We start from the raw sequence: 19059 nt of genomic DNA on the forward strand, positions 1-19059 counted from the left end.
GGGCAGTAAAAGGTTACCTTGTGTCCCTACCTGCAGCAAAGAGCATCCTTCCTGCCTGCTGTCTACTTGTATTCTAAGGGTGACATCAGGGGTCCTTGAGTGAATAGAGTATCGACACAATTGGAATATACATATTTAATATCCATATAACTGTTGACAGGTGATGTGTCCAAAAGGCCAGTGAATGGGTTTCTTGTCGAAATTGTTTCAACAGTCCACTCACACATTCTATCAACCGAGCTGCACTGGGATCATATGGTAGATGGAAATGCCAATGGATGTCTTGAGCTTTGGCCTACCAATAACTGCTGCAGGAACTTATTTTTTTAATTCCAGTATAATTAACATACAGTGTTTATTAGTTTTAGGTGTGCAATATAGTGATTCCACAATTTTATACATTATTCAGTGCTCATTATGACAAATGTAGTCTTTAATCCCCTTCACCTATTTTACCCATCCCCACCTACTTCTCCTATGGTAACCATCAGTTTAAGTGTGTGGTTTTTTTGTCTCTTTATTTCTTTGTCCATTTGTTTTGCTTCTTAAATTCCACATATGAGTGAACGTATATAGTAGATCCATCCATGTTGTTGCAAATGGTAAAATTTCATTTCTATGGCTGAATAATATTCCATTATATATTTATGTATATATAGGCTGGTTTCATAATCTGGCTATTGCAAATAATGATGTAATAAACATAGTGGTGTGTATATCCTTCGAATTCATGTTTTCCTGTTTTGGGGGCAAATACCCTACTGTGGAATTACTGGTTCATATGGTAATTCTATTTTTAATTTTTGAAGAACTTCCATCTGTTTTCCACAGTTACTGCACCAGTTGGTATTGCCACCTACAGTGCTTCAGGGTTCCTTTTTCTCCCCATCCTCACCAACACCTGTCATTTCTTGTATTGTTGATTTTGGCAATTCTGACAGATGTGAGGAGATACCTCATTGTAGATTTGATTTGCATTTCCCTAATAATGAGTGATGTTGAGGATCTTTTCATGTGTCTGTTGGCCATCTGTATGTCTTTTTTTTAGAGAAATGTCTGTTCATCTGCTCATTTTTAAATTGGATCATTTGGGGTTTTTAGTGTTGAGCTGTATAAGTTCTTTACATATTTTGGATAACCCTTTATCAGATACGTCATTTGCAAATATCCTCTCACATTCAGTAGGTTGTATTTTGATTTGGTTGATTGTTTCCGTCATTGTGCAAAAGCTTTTTTATTTTGATGCAGTCCCGATAATTTAATTTTGCTTTTGTTTCCCTCACCTTAGAAGATATATCTAGAAAAATGTAGCTATGTTTGATGGCAAAGAAATTATTGCCTATGTTTTCTTTTACAAATTTTATGATTGAGGTCTCACATTTACGTCTTTAATCTTTTGTGAGTTTATTTGTGTGTATGGTGTAAGAAAGTGGCCCAGTTTCACTCCTTTGCGTGTAGCTGTCCAGTTTTCCCAACACCATTTTTTAAAGAGACAATCTTTTCCCCATTGTATATTCTGGCCTCCTTTGCTATAGATTAATTAACCACAAAAGCCTGCATTTATTTCTGGGCTCTCTATTCTGTTCCATTTGTCTTTGTGTCTGTTTTTGTGCCAGTACCATACTGTTGTGATTACTATAACTTTGTAGTATATCTTGAAATCTGGAAGGTGCCTGGGTGGCTCAGTCATTAAGCAGCTGCCTTCAGCTCAGGATATGATCCCAGGGTCCTGGGATCGAGCCCCACATCGGGCTCCCTGCTCCGCGGGAAGTCTACTTCTCCCTCTCCCACTCCCCCTGCTTGTGTTCCCTCTCTCACTGTGTGTCTCTCTCTCAAATAAATAAATAAATAAAATCTTAAAAAAAAAAAGAAATCTGGGATTGTAATACTTCCAGCTTTGCTGTTCTTTGTCACGACTGCTTAGGCTATTTGAGTTCTTTTGCGGTTCTGTACAAATATTTAGGATTCTTTGTTCTAGTTCTGTGAAAAATGCTTTTGGTATATTGATAGGGATTGCATTAAATGTGTAGATTGCTTTGGGTAGTATGGTTATTTTAATAATATTTGTCTTCCTAATCCATAAGCGTGGAATATCTTCCCATTTGTTTGTGTCATTTTCAACTATCTTCATTAGTGTTTTTTAGTTTTCAGAGTACATTTCTTCGATCTCCTTGGTTAAGTTTATTCCCAGGTATTTTACTCCTTTTCATGCAGTTGTAAATGGGATTATTTTCTTAATTTTTCTACTACTTTATTAGTGTATAGAGGTGCAACAGATTTCTGTATGTTAATTTGGTATTCTGGGACTTTACTGACTTCATTTATCAGTTCTAGGAATTTTCTGGTGTAGTCTTTAGGGTTTTCTACATATAGTATTAGGTCATCTGCAAATAGAGACTCTTTAACTTTCTCCTTACCAATTTAGATGACTTTTATTTCTTTTTCTTGTCTCATTGCTGTGGCTAGGACTTTCAGTACTATGTTGAATAAAAGTAATGAGAGTGGACATCCTTGCTTTGTTCCTGACCTTCAGGGAAAGTCTCCCAGTCTTTCACCATTGAGTATGATGTTAGTTGTGGGTTTGTCATGTATGGCCTCTATTATATTGAGGTATGTTCCCTCTAAACCTGCTTTGTTGAGTTTTCTTTTTTTTTTCATCATGAATGTATGCTGTACTTTGTCAAGTGCCTTTTCTGCATAGATTGAAATGATCATATATGTTTTATCCTTTCTCTGATTGATGTGTTGTATCACATTGATTGAATTGCAAATATTGAACCACTCTTGCATCCCTTACTTGATTTCGGTGAAAAGTTTTTTTTAATATATTATTGGATTTGGTTTGTTAGCATTTTGTTGAGGATTTTTGCGTCTATGTTCATCAGTGATATTGGCCTATAATTCTTTTTTTGTAGTGTCTATCTGGTTTTGGTATCAGGGTAATGCTTGCCTCATAGAATGAATTTAGAAGCTTTACTTCCTCTTCTATTTTTGGAATAATTTGAGAAGAATAGGTATTAACTCTTCTTTAAAGGTTTAATAGAATTCACCTGTGAATCCATCTGGTCCTGGACTTTTGTTTATCAGAAGTACTTTCAATTACTGGATCAATTTCATGCTAGTAATTGGTCAGTTCAAATGTTCTATGTCTTCCTGATTCAGTTTTGGGAGGTTCCTTGTTTCTAGGATTTATCCATTTCTTCTATGTTGTCCAATTTGTTCACATATAATTTTTCATGATATTCTCTTATAATCCTTTGTACTTTTGTGGTGTTGGTTGTTATCTCCCCTCCTTCATTTCTGAATTTATTTGTGTGCACTCACTCTCTCACATTCTCTCTCACTCTTGCTCTCACTCTTTCTCTTTGAGTTTGGCTAAAGGTTTATCAATTTTGTTGATCCTTTCAAAGAACCAGCTCCTGGTTTCATTGATCTGTTCTATTGTTTTTAAGTCTCCATTTCACTTATTTCTGCTCTAAACTTTACTATTTCCTTCCTTCTACTGGCTTTGGGGTTTGTCATTTTCCCAGTTCCTTTAGGTGTAAGGTTAGGTTGTTTACCTGAAATATTTCTTGCTAATTGAGGTAGGCCTGTATTGATATAATCTTTCCTCTTAGAACAGCTTTTGTTGCATCCCAAAGATTTTGGACCATTGTGTTTTCATTTTCATTTGTCTCCATGTATTTTTTTTTCCTCTTTGAATTCTTGGTTGACTCATTCATTGTTTAGTAGCATGTTATTTAGTTATTTATGTTCTTTCTAGATTTTTTCTTTGATTTCTAGTTTAATACCATTGCAGTTGGAAAAGATGCATGATATGATTTCAATCCTTTTGAATCTGTTGAGACTTGATTTCTGGTCTAACATGTGATTTATTCTGGGGAATGTTCCATGTGCACTCAAAAAGAATATGTATGCTGCTGTTCTAGGATGGAATGTTCTGAATATATGTGTTAGGTCCATCTGGTCCAATGTGTCATTCAAAAACTGTTTCCTTGTTAATTTTCTGTCTGGATGATCTATCCATTGATGTAAGTGGGGTGTTAAAGTCCCCTACTGTTATGTTATTACTCTCAATTTCTTCCTTTATGTCTATTAATAGTGGCTTTATGGATTTAGGTGTTCCCAGGTTGAGCACCTAATTGGTTATTTTGGGGTGCATAAAATTATGCCTTCTTGTTGGTTCTTCCCTTTATGTTTATGTCTCTGTCTCTTGTTACAGTCTTTGTTTAAAGTCTGTTTTTCTGATATAAGTATTGCTATCACAGCCTTTTGCTTCCATTTTCATGGTAAATGTTTTTCCATCCCCTCACTTTCAATCTGCATGTCTTTGATCTGAAATGAGTCTCTTGTAGGCAGCATTTATAAATAGGTCTTGTTCTTATCCATTCAGTCACCCTGTGTCTTTTTATTGGAGCAGTTATTCCATTTACATTCTAAGTAATTATTATTAGGTATGTACTTCCATTTTGTTGCTTGTTTTTTATTTTTTTTTAAAGATTTTATTTACATATTTGAGAGAGAGCAAGAGAGGTAGTGAGAGAGAGCATGAGCAGGGGCAGGGGAGAGGGAGAAGCAGACTCCCTGCTGAGCAGGGAGCCAGACATGGGGCTCGATCCCAGGACCCTGAGATCATGATTTGAGCCAAAGGCAGCTGCTTAACTGACTGAGCCACCCAGGCACCCCTTTCTTACTTGTTTTATAGTTGTTTTTGTAGTTCTTCTCTTGCTCTCTTCCCTTGTGGCTTGATGGTTCATTTAATGATATGTTTGGATTCCTTTCTCTTTATTTTTTGCATAATTACAGGTTTTTGATTTGTGGTTATCATTAGGTTCATGTATAACATCTTATGCATATAGCAGTCTACATTAAATTGATGGTTGCTTAAATTTGAACCCTTTCTAAAAGCACTATATTTTTACACACCCCCCTCACGTTTTTTGTATGTGATGTCATACTTTACATCCTTTTATTTTATGAATCCCTTGACTGATTTTTATAGATATAATTGATTTTACTACTTTTTGCTTTAACCTCCATACTGGCTTTATAAGTAATTAATTTACTACTTACTATGTTTGTATTTACATGTGGAATGTTTTCCTTTCATAATTTTCTTACTCTTGATAATGGCCTTTTCTTTCTACAGAAAGAATTTCCTTTAACTTTTCTTCAAAGACTGGTTTAGTAGTAATGAACTCCTTTCACTTTTGTTTGGGAAACTATTCATCTCTCCTTCTATTCTGAATGACAGCGTTGCTGAGTAGAGTGTTCTTGAGTGCAGGTTTTTTCCTTTCAGCACTTTGAATATATTATGCCACTTCTTCTGGCTTACAGAGTTTCTACTGAAAAATCATCTGATAGCCTTATGGGGTTTCCCTTTTATGTAACTTTTTATTTTCACTTGCTGCTTTAAAAAAAATCTCTTTATCACTACCTTTTGCCACTTTAAATGTTATGTGTCTTGGTGTAGACCTCTATGTATTGATTTTACTGGGGGCTCTCTGTGCCTCCTGGATCTGGATGTCTGTTTCCATCCCCAGATTTGGGAAGTTTTCAGTTGCTATTTCTTCAAATTTTCTGCCCCCTTTTCTTTCTCTTCTCCTTTTGGGATCTCTATAATGTGAGTGTTATTATGCTTGATGATTTTGCTGAGTTCCTAACCTATTCACATTTTTTATTCTTTTGTGTTGTTGTTCAGCTTGGTTGCTTTCTGTTACTCTATGTTCCAGCTTGCTGATTGATTCTTCTGCCTCCTCTAATCTACTATTTATTCCCTCCAGCATATTTTTAATTTCAGTTATTGAGTTCTTTACCTCTGATTGGTTCTTTTTTATATTTTATAGCTCTTTTTTGAAGGTCTCCCTGAGGTCCTCCACTATTTTTTTAAATCCAGTAAGTATCTTTATGATCATTACTTTTGAGTTTTTTTAATCAGGCATATTGCTTATCTCTGTCTCATTTTAGCTCTTTTGCTCTGGTTTTGTCCTGTCATTTAGGACACATTCCTCTGTTTCCTCACTTTAACTAACTCTCTGTGTTTATTTTTCTGTATTAGGAAAGTCAGTTATGTCTCCTGACTTTGAAAGTAGCGGCCTTAAGAAGAAGTTCTGTGGTGCCTGTTTATCAGAAACAGGCACTTCAAGGGTTTCTTCTTTGTGGTTTCCATATACTCTACTGCTGTAGGCTGAGCCTCATTTTCCTTCAGTCCAGTTGGCTACAATGGCCTACTTTGCCTGTTGTGGGCAGAGTTTGGTCACTCTGCTGTTGAGGGGCCAGTCTGGGGCTGCTGTAGACTTGCAGTTGGGTGGTATCCACAGTCAGACAAGATGCCTGCCCTTAACTCATTTGCTGGGGCTGCAGTCACACCGAACTCAGGCCATTCTCCCCGTGTTCTACCCTGAGAGGCTTTGGTTGGTGGGTGGGGCCTGCAGACTAACTAGATACCTGTCCCCAGTCCATCTGCCAGAACTGCCGTGACCCCAAACTATTGGTTTGTATCCCTGTGCTGCCCCCCTGGGATGTTTTTGTTGGTGAATAGGGTCAGCAATCAGCTCAGATGCCTGCCCCCTGTCTGTCTGCTCAGGTGGCACATGCATCAATTGACAGGGCACTCTGCACTGCCAGTTATAAGGTTCAGCTACTGGGACTGCAACAGAACTAGTGCATATAGTTATCTTCCCTTCTCCTCAGGGCAGGTGTCACTTTGAAGGAAGCCCCTCTGAATGGGGCATGTTGGATGTGGCAGATCCACAGGAGAACATGGGGGCAGGGTACATGGTGTTAGCAAGGTAGGTGTAAAGTGTTCTCACTAGTTCCCACGAGTGCCAAGATATCTGGGCTGGGGAGGGGGCAAATGGTCCCACCAGCTCTTTTGTTCTTGGAGAAGTCTTCTAAAGATCACTGCTCTCCAGCACATACTCTGAGATTAATAAATAAATCTCCTCCACTATATCCCAGGTATTTGTCAAACTGCTGCTTCTATGCTTATCTCAGTGGGATTGTAGGTTATTCTGGCTCCTTAAGGGCAGGGACTCAGTTTCCTATTGCCCTCTGGCTCTCTTAGAACTAAGCCCACTGATTTTTAAAGTACCCTGAGTTAAGCCCTGCTGGTTGTACAAACTCACTAAGTTAAGCCCCACTGGCTTGCAAAGCCAGATGTTATGGGGCTCATCTTCCCATTGCGGGTCCCTGTGTCTGGGGTACCTGCTGTGGAGTCTCCTCCTCTCCCTTTTCCATGCCTGTGGGTCTCTCTTGTTTGCGGTTAGTCTCAGCAGGAGTTTTGTTCCCCACTGCATCTCCACCCCACCTACCCTTTTCAGTGTGGCCTCCTCTCTACGATGAATTGTGGAAGGTCTCTTCTGCCAGTCTTTGGGTCATTTTCTGGGTTAGTTACACTATTATGGCTATTATCTTGGTGTGCCCAAGGTGAACTTAGGATCCTCCTACTCCACTATCTCCCAGAAGTCCCCTGAAAACCTGCAATATTAAAGCCAAACTATTATGGAGAATTTGATGTTATTTATCCTTGGTTTTAGAATCATTTGTTTACATTGCATGCTATGTTAACAATGATTATTTAGACTTAGTTCTGAATATTTATGATTTCTTAACAGGTTGTCTTTATAAGGCATCTTCCTTATTCCTGAGTTCTTCATTTTGATTCATTGCTCAGTTGGCACTTCTTTGAGTAATTGTTTTTAGGAGAGGCACATGTCTGTCATGTTTTGAGTCATGGCATGTTGGAGGGTGTTTTTCTGTTCCTCTCAAATATGAATAATGCTTCTCCTGGACATAGAATTACTGAGTCACAGTTCTTCCCCAGCAAACTCCACACACATTGTTTGAAGCTGCACTCTTAACACACTATTTTTTTTTTAAATCTCAACTGTATATTTATTGGAGTAGTTTTGAAAAAGATAGGGGAGTTAAAGCCTCCCCTTTTTGCCTCATGATTCTGTCAGGCATGGGCTCTGTATGGTCACTTTGTCAAGTAAATTCAGATTTATTATAAAATTTCTTCACTACCCAGAGATCCAGTCTGTGTGGGATCAGAAGGGTGTGTTTTAAAAAATGGCGGCCTCAGGGCAATTCCCCTCTTTTGGCCAGTCAGTCATGTGTCCACATTAGCCTCAGCTTCCTAAGCCTGGGCAGACGTGGTGAGCGCAGGGGGCGGGGGGGGGGGGGAGAATTTGTAGGGAGCAGGGAGCTCTTATATCTCAGGTTAGCCTAATAGCATTCATTGGTAGCCAATTTTGGCAGGGCCCAGTTCTATTCATCTGTTCACTCCATTGTCCAGTCCAGTCTTGGGTGCAGGCTATAAGCACTACTTTGGCATTAATGCCACTTGGGGTGGAATTTGGGTCCTGTGTTGTAGGCTTCAGCATGGCAATAATTTGCTCCCCAGTAGTTACCTTGTCTCCAGGCATAGAATAAAAGGAGGCATAGCTGGAGGCTCCATCAAACAGGCTTCTCCTCCTATTAATGGAAGGAGCTCAGTCTCTAGGGTGTTTCTCCTTTGAAATGTATCTTACTAAAATTCTGTATCTCCAAAGTGCACTTGCCACCCCAATATGACTCTCATTTATGATTAAGTGTTGTGTTCCTGGGTGTCTTTTTTCAAGAGATGAATATTATAAGACAAGAGTATCATTTACTCTCTATCCATCCCTGAAGTCCTTTATTTTACTGCTATGGAAACAGGTCTGGCCAAGGTTTGATGACTCCCACAGCTCCTTAATGAGAGAGATAGAACATTGATTGATCTCTTCTACCATGTCTTTCTGGCTCCATGTTATCTTGCTTTAGTTGATGATCCCAACTTTAATAATACTGTAAACTTGGGATTGGGGCTTTACAGGCAATGGAAATATTACTAAACATAGTTTAGAGTTTTATTTGCATTTATTCTACGTATGAAAGTTAAAAAAAATCATGAAGCAGGACATTGAAAATCTTGGTAAAAAGCATTTTGTTTTGCAACTTCTGAAGAACTTTCTTTCAAACTATATTTATGAAGTCCTTTTTTTTTGGCTAAATTCATATTCTATATTAGAAGAAGTCTGTGATATACTTGAAAACTCTGGAATTTAATTTTTACTTCTTTTTGCAGCAGCATGATTAAGAGAATTGTATACTCACTTACATCGTCACTCATGTTCAGGTATGTGAGACCCTAGAAAAGGAGATAATTACACATATTGTTTAGTATTTTTTAATGTTAAAGAACCTGGGGGGGAATATTTCCACTGTCAGTATGTTGCTAGATAGCCCTTGTGCCCCATTTAATGTAACATAATTTGTCTTGAAATTTTAATTTAAGCTGAACATTAAGAATTGCAAAGAAATGGTATCTAAGCCTGATAATAACATATTAGTAAGTTTTTTCTACCTGTAAAAGTAAAATTAATGAAGTATGCTTTTTAAAATTCTTTAACTGTTTTTATTAAACACTTTATTTGTCCAGAAGTACTCCTTAATTCTGGAAGCATTCTACTTAGGCTTCTTCTCTACATGACAGTAAGATTTCAAGCTATGACACAGAGTCACACAAAATACTTGCTTCCTTTTAAATTTATTTAAAATTTAAATTTCAATTTTTTTGTTACTATGTTCAGTCACCATACAGTACAAAAAATTATTTAGAATTTAAAATTTATAATATTTTAATTTGCATTGCCATTATAAGAAAGTATTTTTTTAATTTTTTTTTATTAAATTATGTTAGTCACCATATAGTACATCATTAGTTTTTGATGTAGTGAACCATGATTCATTGTTTGCATATAACACTCAGTGCTCCATGCAATACATACCCTCCTTAATACCCATCAGTGGGCTAACCCATCCCCCCCCACACCCCTCCCCTCTAAAACCCTCAGTTTGTTTCTCAGAGTCCATAGTCTCTCATGGTTCATCTCCCCCTCCAATTTCCCGCCCTCCCCTTCATTTTTCCCTTCCTTCTAATATCCTCCATGCTATTCCTTATGTTCCACAAATAAGTGAAATCATATAATTGACTTACTCTGCTTGACTTATTTCACTTAGCATATAATCTCCTCTAGTCCCATCCACGTTGATGTAAAAGTTGGGTATTCATCCTGTCTTATGGCTGAGTAATATTCCTTTGTATATATGGACCACATCTTCTTTATCCATTCATCTGTTGAAGGGCATCTCAGCTGTTTCCACAGTTTGGCTATTGTGGACATTGCTGCTATGAACACTGGGGTGCATATGGCCCTTCTTTTCACTACATCTGTGTCTTTGGGTTAAATACCCAGTAGTGCAGGGCGCCTGGGTGGCTCAGTTGGTTAAGCGACTGACTTCGGCTCAGGTCATGATCCTGGAGTCCCTGGATCGAGTCCCACATTGGGCTCCCTGCTCGGCAGGGAGCCTGCTTCTCCCTCTGACCCTCCCCCTTCTCATGTGCTCTCTGTCTCTCTCATTCTCTCTGTCTCAGATAAATAAATAAAATCTTAAAAATAAATAAATAAATACCCAGTAGTGCAATTGCTGGGTCATAGGATAGCTCTATTTTTAATTTTTTGAGGCACCTCCACACTTGTTTTCCAAAGTGGCTGTACCAACTTACATTCCCACCAACAGTGTAATATGGTTCCCTTTTCTCCACAATCTCTCCAACATTTGTTGTTTCCTGCCTTGTCAATTTTTGCCATTCTAACTGGTATAAGGTGGTATCTCAATGTGGTTTTGATTTGAACTTCCCTGATGGCTAATGATGATGAACATTTTTTCATGTGTCTGTTAGCCATTTGTTTGTCTTCTTTTGAGAAGTGTCTGTTCATGTCTTCCGCCCATTTTTTGACTTATTTGTTTTTTGGGTGTTGAGTTTGAGAAGTTCTTTATAGATCTTGGAAATCAGCCCTTTGTCTGTAGTGTCATTTGCAAATGTCTTCTCCCATTCTGTGGATTGCCTCTTTGTTTTGTTGACTGTTTCCTTTGCTGTGCAGAAGTTTTCATCTTGATGAAGTCCCAAAAGTTCATTTTTGCTTTTGTTTCCCTTGCCTTTGGAGATGTATCTTGAAAGAAGTTGCTGTGGCCAATGTCGAAGAGGTTACTGCCTATGTTCTCCTCTAGGATTTTGGTGGATTCCTGTCTCACATTGAGGTCTTTCATCCATTTTGAGTTTATCTTTGTGTATGGTGGAAGGGAATGGTCGAGTTTCATTCTTCTGTATATAGTTGTTCAATTTTCCCAGCACCATTTATTGAAAAGACTGTCTTTTTTCCATTGCATATTTTTTCCTGCTTTGTCAAAGATTATTTGACCATAGAGTTGAGGGTCCATATCTGGGCTCTCTATTCTGTTCCATTGGTCTATATGTCTGTTTTTGTGCCAGTACCATGCTGTCTTGGTGATCACTGCTTTGTAATATAGCTTGAAATCAGGCAACGTGATGCCCCCAGCTTTGTTTTTCTTTTTCAGCATTTCCTTGGCCAATTCAGGGTCTTTTCAGATTCCATACAAATTTTAGGATTGTTTGTTCCAGCACTTTGAAAAATGCCATTGGTATTTTGATTGGGATGGCGTTGAAGGTATAGATTGCTCTGGGCAGCACAGACATTTTAACAGTGTTTATTCTTATCCATGAGCATGGAATATTTTTCCATCTTTTTGTGTCTTCTTCCATTTCTTTCATGAGTGTTCTGTAGTTCCTAGAGTATAGATCTTTGGTTAGGTTTATTCCAAGGTATCTTATGGTTTTTGGGGCTATTGTAAATGGAATCAATTCTCTAATTTCTCTTTCTACAGTTACATTGTTAGTGTATAAGAAAACAACTGATTTCTGTGCATTGACTTTGTATCCTGCCACATTACTGAATTGCTGTATGAGTTCTAGTAATTTGGGGGTGGAGTTTTTGGGTTTTCCACATAAAGTATCATGTCATCTGTGAAGAGAGAGAGTTTGACTTCTTCTTTGCCAATTTGAATACCTTTCATTTCTTTTTGTTGTCTGATGCTGTTGCTAGGACTTCTAGTACTATGTTGAACAATAGTGGCGTGAGTGAGCATCCTTGTCATGTTCCTGATCTTAAGGGAAAGGCTCTCAGCTTTCCCCATTGAGAATGGTATCTGCTGTGGGTTTTTCATAAATGGATTTTAAGAAATTGAGGAATGTTCTCTCTATCCCTATACTCTGAAGAGTTTTAATCCAGAAAGGATGCTGTATTTTGTCAAATGCTTTTTCTGCAGAGGATCATATGGTTCTAGTCTCTTATTAATGTGTTCTATCACATTGATTGAGAATGTTGAACCACCCTTGCATCCCAGGAATAAATACTACTCGGTCATGGTGGATAATCCTTGTAATGCGTTGTTGGATCCTATTAGCTACGATTTTGATGAGAATTTTGGTGTCCGTATTTATCAGGGATATTGGTCTGAAATTCTCCTTTTTGATGTGGTCTTTGCCTGGTTTGGGGATCAAGGTAATGCTGGCCTCATAGAATGAGTCTGCAACCTTTCCTTCTGTTTCTATTTCTTGAAACAGCTTCAGGAGAATAGGTATTATTTCTTCTTTGACTGTTTGGTAGAATTCCCCGGGGAATCCATCAGGCCCTGGACTCTCATTTTTTGGGAGGTTTTTGATCACTGCTTCTATCTGATTACTGGTTGTTGGTCTATTCAGGTTGTCAGTTTCTTCCTGTTTCGGTCTTGGTAGTTTATAGGTTTCCAGGAAGGCATCCATTTCTTCCAGGTTGCTTAATTTATTGACATAGAGTTGTTGACAATAATTTCTAATAATTGTTTCTATTTCCTTGGTGTTAGTTTTGATCTCTCCCCTTTCATTCATAATTTTATTAATTTGGATCCTTTCTCTTTTCTTTTGGATAAGTCTGGCCAGTGGTTTATCGATCTTATTAATTCTTTCAAAGAACCAGCTTCTAGTTTCATTGATCTGATCTACTGTGTTTCTGGTTTCTAATTCATTGATCTCTGCTCTAATCTTAATTATTTCTCTTCTAATGTGTGGCTTAGGCATCGTTTGTTGTTTTTTCTCCAGTACTTTAAGGTGTGCAGTTAGTTGGTGAATTCAGGATTTTTCTGTTTTTTTGAGTGAGGCTTGGATGGCTATGTATTTCCCCCTGAGGACCACCTTTGCAGTATCCCATAGGTTTTGGACTGATGTGTTTTTGTTCTCATTGGTTTCCATGAATTGTTTAAGTTCTTCTTTGATTTTCTGGTTGACCCAAACATTCTTTAAGCAGAGTGGTCTTTAGCTTCCAAGTGTTTGAATTTCTTCCAAATTTTTTCTTGTGATTGAGTTCTAGTTTCAAAGCATTATGGTCTAAGAATATGCAGGGGAAAATCTCAGTCTTTTGGTATCTGTTGAGACCTGATTTGTGACCCAGTATGTGGTCTATTCTGGAGAAAGTTCCATGTGCATTCAAGAAGAATGGAGTATTCTGTTGTTTTAGGGTGGAATGTTCTGTATATATCTATGAGGTCCATCTGGTCCAGTGTGTCATTCAAAGCTCTTGGTTTTTTTGTTGATTTTCTGCTTAGATGATCTGTCCATTGCTGAGAGTGGAGTGTTGAGGTCTCCTACTATTAATGTATTATTATCAATATGTCTCTTTATTTTGGTTAACAGTTGGCTTATGTAGTTGGCTGCTCCCATGTTGGGGACATAGATATTTACAATTGTTAGATCTTTTTGTTGGATAGACCCTTTAAGAATGATATAGTGTCCTTCTGTGTCTCTAACTACAGTCTTTAGCTTGAAATCTAATTTGTCTGATATGAGAATTGCTACCCCAGCTTTCTTTTGAGGTCTGTTGGCATGAAAGATGGTTTTCCATCCCTTCACTTTCAATCTGGATGTAACTTTAGGTTCAAAATGAGTCTCTTGTAGAAAGCATAGATGGGTCCTGTTTTTTTATCCAACCTGCAACCCTGTGCCATTTAATGGGAGCATTTAGACCATTTACATTGAGAGTGATTATTGAAAGATATGAATTTATTGTCATCATGTTGCCTATGAAGTCCTTGTTTCTATAGCTTGTCCCTGTAAATTTCTGTTCTATATCAGTCTTGGGGTCTTTCTCCTTTTATAGAACCCCCCTTAATATTTCTTGCAGGGCCTGCTCAGTGGTCACATATTCTTTCAGTTTCTGCCAGTCCTGGAAGCTCTGTATCTCTCCATCCATTCTAAATGACAGCCTTGCTGGATAAAGTATTCTTGGCTGCATGTTCTTCTCATTTAGTACCCTGAATATGTCTTGCCAGGCCTTTCTGGCTTGCCAGGTCTCTGTGTATAGGTCTGACGTTATTCTGATGTTCCTCCCTCTGTACCTAAGGAATCTCTTCCCCCTAATTGCCCTTAGGATGGTTTTCTGGGTTGTAAGATTTGCAAGTTTTACTATTGCATGCCAGGGTGTTCGTCTGTTCTCCTTGATCTTGGGAGGGGTCCTCTCTGCCTTTAGGACACAAATGTTTGTTTCATTCCCCAGATTAGGGAAGTTCTCAGTTACGATTTTCTCAAATATATCTTCTAGTCCTCTCTCTCTCTCTCTCTCCACAACCTTAGGGTTGTCGGCCTCTTGTTCTTCCAGCCTGTTTTCTGGGGAGGGGCCTGCCATGCTGCTACTCAGGCAATTTTGTTTGGGCAGAGTTGCCCTGCCCCCTGTGGTGGGGGATGGGCTCAGTGAAAACTAGTTTTGGGGGGCTTTTGTTCTCTGGTGGCTTTCCCTGGCAGATTTCTACATCTCTTCCAAGAGTCAGAGCAGAAGAGACTATTTCCAACCCTTTGCCTCAGAACAGAGAGATCGCAGTCTGTTCTTCAGTGAGCTCTCCAGGCTACACTGTCTCCATTTCTGTCTGTTCCTAAAAACCATAGCGACCTGGGTTGTGTGCCCCACAGCAGCACTCCCAGTCCTTGCCTCCAGGTCAGGCACATCTCTGCCCTTTGTGCTTCTAAAACCACCAGCTGCCGCCAGTTCATACTCATGCCCCCGCAGCTCCAGGTTTCAGTCCGGGGGGCTGCCCTAAAGTCCTTTCTCTGCCACTACCAGTCTGTGAGACTGTGCCGGGTCCCCAGTGCAGGAGGCTTTCAGGCACCAGTGGTGCAGGATCCCGGAGGCTCCCTCCTCCTTCCATTTATCTTCCAATATCTGCCCGTGGAATCACAACTCCCCGCTTCATACCTTGAAACCAACCACCAGGGATATTCTGTTTGTAGAGATCCAGATAGATCTTCTTACATCTCAGGCTGATTTCGTGGGTGTTCAGAATGTTCTGGTAGATATCCAGCTCAAATCAGGGGACTGGTTGAAATAGGTTCCCCTACTCCTCTGCCATCTTTTCGAGTCACTCAAGAAAGTATTTTGAAGACTAATGAATTTATCTTCCAAGATTATACAAGTAGTGTAATCAGTTTATGAAGAATGTGTTTAGAATATATGAAAGAAAGGCTTAGGAGGTACTTTAGAGTTCAATCATGCATATATTTATGGAATTGAATTCCTTCTCATGTGCCCAGCACTTTGCTAGAAGCATCTATTAATATATAATCTTACTGATAAAACATCTTACTAGTCAAAGTGGTCTTTTAAGGGCTTATGTTAGTCATGCTCTCACTTGGTTTTCATTGCTAAATTTGTAAGAGTTATCAATATGAATGAGGTTTTATTTATTATGAGAAATTGGTAGAAGCCCCTTAAAAAATTCTCAGATTTAAGAAAAGTTTACAAGTGGAGACATGTAACTTTAATTCAGGTTGCCTGTGCTATCTTAGAGTATTAATCTGATGTGTCTTTTATAAAAGGGCATGATGACCTGAAATGGTGGTATGGGAATTTTAATTCTCTAACAACTGCTTCCATTGGGTGAAAACTTAGTAATTGTTTTGAGATTCTAAGGCAACACAGTATTCCCTACCAGTGGACAATTTAATCCTATATGACATCTTGGTATCATATCATTGGCCTAAAGGTACCCTAACTTGAGGAGTGAAAACCACTTTATCTTTATTCTATTTTTTTGTTGTAGAATATTTGGAATTTTGCTGATTTTTGTGGATCTGTCCCTCATCATTACAGACCTACTTGTCACTGAGAGCACGATGTTCATTCCTTTGGAGTATCGTTCAATTTCTTTAGCTATTGCTTTATTTTTTTTCGTGGATGTTCTTCTTCGAGTATATGTAGAAGGGTAAGTTTGATTAATTTTTTAAAAGCATGTAAAGCTATTTTGTACTGCTATGAGAAGCATCCCCAAATAATTACCAAGTCAACCCAACAAATGTGTCCCTCTTTATCAAAATAATTCTCCTTGGAGGCATGGTCAACAAGAAAACAATCCAAATTCCAATTTCTACTAGATTGGGCTTTAATATTATTGTTGCAACTGGTACTCTAGTTACCAGCAATGTATTATAGATCCTTCAACGGGTAAAGCTTAAAGGATTTGCAAAGTGGGGCCAGACAGCATTGTGTCTGCATGCACATAATTAAGAGGACAATGTGGGTGAGGTATAAATATAAATCTCACCAAGAGTTGAATCTAAATAAAAGCTGACAGTGTATCAGTACTAGATAATAGATCAGGAACAACCCCTTACCTCAGTTAAAATAAAAATTTATGTTAAAGGACATAAAAGATCTGAGCATGCTCATTCCATCAATGAAGCTTGGTGGTGAGGCAGCAGCTGATTTTCTCTGCTTGCTGGCTTTGTGAAAATGTGGATGAAGTGAGCCAAGCCCTGGAAGATGTCAGCGATGGAGTCAGGGACTAATTCCCCAGCCTCATTTCATCCAGAGCATTTCAGAAGACTACTTGTCTCCTCTCCTGCTGAACTTCTATCCTCATACTTCAGAACCAAGGACTGTTTTTACCCCCAGGTTACAGAGCCTGAGAGGGGCTACCCCAGAATTGGAAGAAGGGTTCCTTGGAGCACCAGTGCTCCTGGCTGAAGGAGCCAGTGTTGGGGAGGAAGGCAAAGTGGATGAAGTTCAGCTTTCACAGGAGGAAATCCCAGCCTACTGTGATTCTACTGTAGGCGCAAAGCCAGAATTTGCAAGCCAAATTACTGGACTTTGTGTTCCTCTTGCACATTCCTCATAGCCCAGTTGCTCTAAAGCTGTGACACATTTAGCTTCCATTGCTCAGTAGTACTGCCAAATAGCCCACCTTTCTCACCCAATACATGAAGGTATTGCTTGCTTCTTGTTCAGTGGTTTGGTTCTATCTCTTACCGTACTTAAGTTGCCATATTGATGCTTTTGTCATTTGTATGTATAAAATAAGATACAGTTTGGATGTTTTCCCCCTTAGTCTAGTCTAGTATGCATTTTAAAGAATCCATTAAAGTAGAATTCTTAATGGGATGAGTCAAATAATTCGTGTTCTTAAAATATCCCTATTTATTCTTTGGGAGAGCATACACTAATATTTTTTATTTTATACTACAGGATACAACAATACTTTTCTGATATACTTAACTACTTAGATGCTGTCATTATTGTAGTGACTCTACTGGTTGATATGATTTATATGTTTTATGACTTTATGTCTCTTCAAACTATCCCCAGGTAAGAAATATATATTTATTTCCCTTAAAGTTTTAATTTTTTTCTTTTGTTTTTTGGGGGGCCTTTTCTGTAGTTTTCCTTTTGCATATCTTTCTAAGTCTGAATGTGCTGATTCTGAGCCAAATAAGTGCAAAAAATGAAATAGACAAATTTCCACATACTTGGAAACTAAAGGATGGTTGTATTTAGGGAAGAGTGAAGGGTGTACAGATTAAGTATCTTTACCTGAATAAAGAACATGGAGTCCCTAAAGAAGAAACTTGGGACTTTGCCTCTTGTACTCACTTTAACTTCTCTACATTTTGAAATTCCCACTGAGGTCAAAGAGGTTACTGCCTGTGTTCTCCTCTAGGATTTTGATGAATTCCTGTCTCACATTGAGGTCTCTCATCCATTTTGAGTTTATCTTTGTGTATGGTGGTCCAGTTTCATTTTGCATGTGGTTGTCCAATTTTCCCAGCACCATTTATTGAAGAGACTGTCTTTTTTCCATTGGATATTCTTTCCTGCTTTGTCAAAGATTAGTTGACCATAGAATTGAGGGTCCATATCTGGGCTCTCTATTCTGTTCCATTGATCTATGTGTCTGTTTTTGTGCCACTACCATGCTGTCTTGATGATCACAACTTTGTAATACAGCTTGAAGTCAGGCATTGTGATGCTCCTGATGGGCATTAAGGAGGGCATGTGATGTGATGAGCCCTGGGTGTTATATGCAGCTAATGAATCATTGAACATTACATCAAAAACTAACGGTGTATTATATGCTGGCTAATTGAACTTAAATTTAAAAAAATTCCCACTGAATTCCCATTGAGCTTCAATCACAAGTTCCTTACACATGAAATTCCTGGGGTTTTCCTGTAATCAAGAGAGTTTTGGTTTAAGCATATGCAAAATTTGGGTGACTCCAGTGATGGTTCTCTAAGAAAGAGCAAATGGAACAGAAAACAAGGTGACAAAGGTAGCACCATGGAAGTGGAATTTTGCAGTACAGCTGAAATGAAGAAAGCTGAGTCAGTTAGAACTGTTTAGGTATCAGGAAACTAAAATGTGTATGAGAGACTGATGATTCCCGCTGCTTTTCCTCTTGCTACTGTGGCCATGAGGAAAAGGAACAGATGTATATTGGGATATAGATGTTGGGTAGCTCACTCATTAGTCCAACAGCTTGCTCTTTTCTGTACTCCAACAGCTTAGGACTTAATTCAGGTCCCAACAAAATTTGATGTTATATGATAGGCTTTTGGAGTTGTTTTAAAATAACTGGATCCAATATGGTCCTCTGACTGGCAACATCAGTATCACCTAAGAACTTGCTAGAAATGCAAGAGCTAAAACACCTCAGGCCCCACTCTAGACCTACTGAATCATATGCACACTCAAGTTAGAGAAGCACATATGCAAACCATCAGTTCTCTGCCATCATGTTTTTTTCTGATGGTAGGAGAGACACCAGCTAGCGCACTTGGCAAGGGTCTCAATCTGCTGCCTGCCTGGTACG

At 38.6% G+C, this 19059-nt stretch overlaps 1 protein-coding gene across 1 annotated transcript in view; it reads left to right on the forward strand.

Moving 5' to 3' along the window:
- Positions 1 to 19059, forward strand: part of LOC118009477 (phosphatidylinositol 3,4,5-trisphosphate 3-phosphatase TPTE2-like) — a 136022-nt gene that overhangs the window by 37922 nt on the left and 79041 nt on the right. Inside the window, exons 8-9 of the mRNA XM_035003487.1 lie at positions 16015 to 16176; positions 17436 to 17555. Of these exons, the coding sequence (XP_034859378.1) occupies positions 16015 to 16176; positions 17436 to 17555 (282 nt within the window). The remainder of the gene's footprint in view (positions 1 to 16014; positions 16177 to 17435; positions 17556 to 19059) is intronic.

This window comes from Mirounga leonina, unplaced genomic scaffold (genome assembly GCF_011800145.1).
Source record: "Mirounga leonina isolate KUSES-001 unplaced genomic scaffold, KU_Mleo_1.0 Mir_127, whole genome shotgun sequence".
In the NCBI taxonomy this organism is placed as follows: Eukaryota; Metazoa; Chordata; class Mammalia; order Carnivora; family Phocidae; genus Mirounga; species Mirounga leonina.